The sequence below is a fragment of the Eptesicus fuscus genome, chromosome 5, assembly GCF_027574615.1.
Source record: "Eptesicus fuscus isolate TK198812 chromosome 5, DD_ASM_mEF_20220401, whole genome shotgun sequence".
Taxonomy (NCBI): domain Eukaryota; kingdom Metazoa; phylum Chordata; class Mammalia; order Chiroptera; family Vespertilionidae; genus Eptesicus; species Eptesicus fuscus.
This window is the reverse complement of record NC_072477.1, coordinates 23,171,384-23,177,383: the sequence shown is the minus strand read 5'-3', so window position 1 is coordinate 23,177,383 and position 6,000 is coordinate 23,171,384. Positions and strand designations below refer to the sequence as shown.

Sequence of the window (6,000 nt, the reverse complement as noted above, 5' to 3'; positions counted from 1 at the left end):
TTCCAACTTTTCATGATGCTTAAATCACTTAAGCATTCAGTACATTGAGGCTCATGAGAATTGCTAATTGGCCTTGTGAAACTGCAGCAATGCTTTTCAAGGATCTAAAAGTATTCACACCAACCCACACAGCAGAGTGGGGAAATGACCGTGCTGGCTCGTCCAGTGCTTGTAATAGTCAAGTGACATGGCTTCCTCATTCCCCATGAGCTACATTTAAAGAACCTGCTCCAGAATAAGACTAGACTTGTGGCAAAAAAATAAAAAATAATAAATAAATTTTAAAAAATCACCTAAGCTATTTCTTTCCTAGAAAAAATGTGATTCTAGTTTGGGTTTCAGAAAGCTCTTTATATAGCTTGCAAAAGATGCTGGGTCTTTCAGTATTTCTACTCTAGTAAAACTTGAAGTTCTGACTTATATTTAGTATGACTTTTCTGGGATATGGAAAAATATGCTGTATCACTTAATGCCGTGGTTCTCAACCTGTGGGTCGTGACCCCTTTGGGGGTCAAACAACCCTTTCACAGGGGTCGCCTAAGACCATCGGAAAACACAGATTATTTACATTACGATTCATAACAGTAGCAAAATTACAGTTATGAAGTAGCAACGAAGATAATTTTATGGTTGGGGGTCACCACAACATGAGGAACTGTATTAAAGGGTCGCAGCATTAGGAAGGTTGAGAACCACTGACTTAATGTGATATCTTTAACCCTCTGTGTAAATGGTGCACATTAAAAACCATGTCTAGCCCTGCCAGTGTGACTCAGTGGTTGAGCGTCGACCTGTGAATCAGGAGGTCACAGTTCGATTCCCGGTCAGGGCATATGTCCGGGTTGTGGGCTCAATCCCCAGTAGTGGGGCGTGCAGGAGGCAGCTGATCAATGATTCTCTCTCATCATTGATGTATCTATCTCTTTCTCCTTCTCCCTTTCTCTCTGAAATCAATAAAAATATCTCTATATATAAAAACATAAATAAATAAATAAAATAAATAATTAAATAAATAAATAAAAGGCTATATGCAAAGTGTCCCCACAGGAGTTGGACCAGGAGACCTGGAGTTTGATCGCTCACTATGATGTGCTCTGACAACCAGGGGGTGGCGCGGAATGAAGAAAGGCCCTGACCAGGAGCTGGAAGGCCCCTATTGGCCCTGATCGCTGGCCAGGCCAAGGGACCCTACCCGTGCACAAATTTCATGCACTGGGCCTCTAGTATTTAATAAAAAAATACAAGTCTACTATTAAATAGATATTTTTTATAAGCATAATGACAGATTATACAGCATCAATGAAAGAATATGACTGGGTTCACTGCTACCTGTGTCTTGGAGCAAGAGAAGGGTTCATCCTAGAAATAATCACCTTTCCTTCCAAAGGAAGAGGGATATGACCCTGGAAAAACCTTGTCTCAGCTAGAAATCTGGGCTGGCAGATCCAAATGGTCCCATTGCAATCCTTTTTTCCCAGGTGGTGCGCAGATCTTTGGCAAGTGATGAGTGATTTCTCCTTTTTGTGTTTAGGCTGAATGCTGGACTCTGTGACCAGGGATCTGGTGTGCGAGATTTCACAGTCTGCAGAGAAATATTAACACATGAGTGCATATGCAAAACACATGGTCTCATATGAATGTAGACACAAAAGAGAACGCCTCTTCAGCCATGGTTTATCAAGATAGCTCTATGAACTACTATAATAAATATGAAAATAGAATCTATGTGTTTAAGACCTGCCTCCTTTGACCCAGTCAGGAGCCTCATGGGGAGAACACACCTGAATTGTCCACACAAGAAGGCTTGAGTATATATCTGTGTGGTGATCTTTGAGGTTAGCCTCTGTTTTCTATGCCTTTATTATTATGCAGAAGTAGCAGCAACTCTGAGACACTCTTGTAGCTATGACTAAAAAGTCTTATTCCTGGGATGTGTTGAGAAGGTGGATTCACTTAGGGTGAATAGCCCCTGGGGACCCAGCACTGCTCTATTTCAACCCTATAAATCAATGTAGTGATGGCCAGGGTAGAGATTGTACCTAGGTTAAAGCTAGATGAAAGTACCCCCAGGAACCTAAATAGTTCTGATATCAAACAGATTTCTGCATTACTCCATGGAATAATAAGAGGATATCCTCATTGCTAAATGAATTCTCAGGTTAGGACAAAAGTACGAATAGAAGCCCATTTACCATATGTCTAAATAGTTAAATGTTATAAGTCAAGCTAACAAACTGCTGAGTAAAATTGATTCTATCACCTACCTTGACAGGAGAGCAGGCCTGCATTTGAAATGTTTAGATTCTTTGGAGTTCCTTATCAAAACTTAGCAGTGCAGGAAAGCTGCCCTGCAGTCCACCCATCTCTTTCTGTTCTCAGCTCCCTTTCACACTGTGAGGACCTCACACATACACACGTAAAAACTTCAGACTGCATGTCCAAGTTATGTTCACATACTGCTTCAAACAACAAACAACTACTGTTGGCCACCCCTTGAGTCTAACGGTACACACACTTGCAATGCTGACCACCCTTGGGAAGACACGAGTCCACACAGCCCTAAGAATGGGCAGGGAATTCCAGAATCTTGGTACCCAGTGTGTATGGTCTATGAGGTAGGGTGTGGCCCCATAGACTCCTTACTTTATGAAGCCCTAGGGCAGGAGTCCTCCTGACTGTTCCAGTGTGTCACTGGTTTGCTTATTGCTAGTTGTCCTGACATAAGTTTGCCTCACAGAAAATCTACTACTGCCCACAGTGCCCACCAAACTGGTGATGTGACATGAAGGCACAGGACCCTAGGTCAATAAGAATATGTCCTATGGTGCCCAACACTGAGGAAAAACAAGGTTTGAAATGTACAGGGTCAGAAGCTAGTTTGTAGAAAATTCTTCTAATGATAAAATGTATGAAATTATAAAAGGATTGTTTTCACTTAATGCCTAATCAAAAAAGTTTTGTCCTGATAATGCAGCCTTATAAATGCACCATCCATTTTTTTTAATTAGGAATGAAGCAAAATGGAATATATTAGATTGTGCACTTGTAGGAAACAAACCTATAGTGAGTGGTACTACAAACAGTGAATTTGTCTCTGTGTATATGTATCTTCCTTTTTTAAAAATATTTTTTATTGATTTCAGAGAGGGAGAGAGAGATAGAAACATCATTGATGAGAGAGAATCATGGATAGGCTGCCTCCTGCATTCCCCACACTAGGGATTGAGCCTGAAACCTGGGCATCTGCCCTTGTCTGGAATCAAACTCGGGACTCTTTAATCCACAGGCTGATGCTCTATCTACTGAGCCAAACCAGCTAGGGCTGTATCTTCCTTTTTTGTTAAGTAAATAGGAAATTTTTTTATTATGACACCTAAAGATTTAATGGGATTATTTGTGATTTTTATACTTGATTATTCTTTAATTAATCTCAAAAGACTAATACCAGATTTTAAAAAATACATATATTTTTTTTATTTTCAGAAAGGAAGGGAGAGGGAGATAGAAACATCAATGATGAGAGAGAATCATTGATCAGCTGCCTCCTGCATGCCCCCTACTGGGGATCGAGTCCACAACCCAGGCATGTACCCTTGACTGGAATTGAACCCAGGACCCTTCAGTCCACAGGCCGAAGCTCTATCCACTGAGCCAAACCGGCTAGGGCCCAGATTTTGATATATGCCCACTCACACATTTGCAGAAAGAATACTATGCCTCTTATAGTATATATTTTTAAGCAGTACAGAGGTCTTTTATTTTTTTGCACTTGTCACGCCATGAGTTCACAGGGGATGGGTCCCAGCAGCTCAGGCTCCTTTCCACTGGTTCTGACAAAGTGCTTCTCTGGGTGGAGCAGGCTGGCGCTTCAGCTGAACCCAGGAACCTTTCACTTTGGCTTCCTTCTTTTTCTGATCATTTTCCTCCACACGTTTCAGGAAGCTGTCTCAGCTCTTCGAGTGCTTTATATGCTCAATATGTACATTAATCCTCTGGGCAAGAATCTTGCCCTTGTTTGTTTACAACAATGCCCACCGCAGGCTGGCTAACTGTAGACTCCTCCAGTTTTGCCATGGTAACATTTGTGGGGCATTCCTTTTTGAACAGTGCCCATTCCTCTGATGTCTGCAGTATCACCTTTCTTGTAGATTCACATGTATGGGGCCAGAGGAACAGCTCCATGTTTTCTGAAAGGCCTAGAGAACATATAGCAGGTGCCTCTCCTCTTCCCCTTTGGGTTAGTCATTTTGGCAAATTATTGGAAGATGGCGGTTCCAGTCAAAATGAGAAATGTTAGTATAAATGTTATTAACATTTATAATTTCACAAATAACATAATTTCAGCTACACATCATATTATGTTGTGTTATTAATAATAAGAGCCAAACCATTATTTATTATCTTGTTTTTCATTGCTTTCAAAAAATGAATAAATCAATTATAATGGACCATTTCATTTTAATTTTGACTTTCACAATGTATTCCTCTATTTATCGATTATTTTTATTATACTCTTTGAAAAATCAAGTCATGTTAAAAATAACTCTGACCTGAACACGAATGCTTGTTTGTAGCAGCTTTATTCATAATCACCAAAAACTAGAAGCAACCAAATGTCCTTCAATATGTGAGTGGAGAAACAAATTGTGGTACACTTATACAATGGGATAGTGGTCAAAGACAAGAAATGAACTATCAAGCCACAAAAAGACATGGATGAACCTCTTTAAATGCGTACTGGTTGCTAAGTGACAGAGCCAGCCTGAAAAGGCTACACATAATATATGATTTTAATTACATGACATTCTGGAAAATGCAAAACTATAGACATAATAATAAGGTTCGTGGTAATCTTAACATCAAGTTCCTTTGATTTTTTTAAAGGGAATTATATTGATTAAAAAACCCCAGAAGAGCTAGGCAAGCAATAATGAGAGATTGGAAAAAATAAGATGCATTAGGGAAAGTGTAGTTTGTGGTTTAAAAAAACACTCTACTCACACGATTCGTTTACTTGTAGGTGACTCTGAGTTCATCAGAAGGGAGATTATGCTAGGTGGGTCTGACCTAATCAAGTGAGTACTTGCAGGGACTGGGAGACTTTCCTGAAGGAAGAGATTAAGAAATTCATAGAGTGACATATGTGGAATCTAAGTAACAAAAGAAAGTGATGAACAGAGTGAATCCAGAGACATGGAAGCATGGAACAGAGTGCAGAATCTCAGAGGGAAGGCAGGGGAGGGGGGGTGGGTGGGTGGAAAAACAAAAAACCAAAAGCAAAAAACAAAACAAACAAAAAACACACACTCTATTTTTAATGGCACAAGTGATACATGTTCAATGTAGAAAGTCCAGAACATAAAAATAAACAAAAAAGAAGAAAATAAAAATTACCTGGAATCCCACCATTAAAGATAAACACTGTTGAATATTGCAGTGTAAAGACTCCTATCTTTTTTTCAGTAATATGAATGGATCTATATATGAATGAATAGATATATACACATACAAATCGACACACAAAGTACCCCAACTGGGATCCTACTGTAATACTTATTTTGTCTGTTTTTTCCCACTCATGATATATTAGGAACATTATTCCATGTTCTTAAATTATATTTCTAAAAATGGTTATTAATAGCTGCTTTTGTAGTGAGAACTAAGTAGAGCCACAGGAAAGTGATGAAATTAAAGATAAGTCAAGATCCAAAAGGTACCTCCCAGTCACTACGGAAACTAAGAGACCAGGCAGCGACAATATTCTTCCAGGAAATCACAAAATGCTGAAAAAAATAAAGGATGAGGTCACAGGAAAGACTAGGAGGAGGAGGTATGTGTACAGGATGTGGAAAAGACAAATTTACAGCCTTCCTCTAGCTGAGCAGACTGTCCCTCGCTTTGAGAGCAAACAAGCACAGCTCATCCCCCTCATTCACTGCAGAATGTGTCCATTGTATACTGAAAACCAATCTCTTTAAAAAGGCAATTAAAGCTCCTATT

General features: G+C 39.5%; 1 protein-coding gene across 1 annotated transcript in view; it reads right to left on the bottom strand.

Annotated features, from left to right (window-relative positions):
- Window positions 1-1,247: 1,247 nt before the first annotated feature.
- Window positions 1,248-6,000, bottom strand: part of HEATR4 (HEAT repeat containing 4) — a 56,347-nt gene continuing 51,594 nt past the window's right edge. The window contains exon 17 of the mRNA XM_054715930.1: window positions 1,248-1,582. Coding sequence (XP_054571905.1) covers window positions 1,424-1,582 — 159 coding nt within the window. The 3' untranslated portion in view covers window positions 1,248-1,423. The remainder of the gene's footprint in view (window positions 1,583-6,000) is intronic.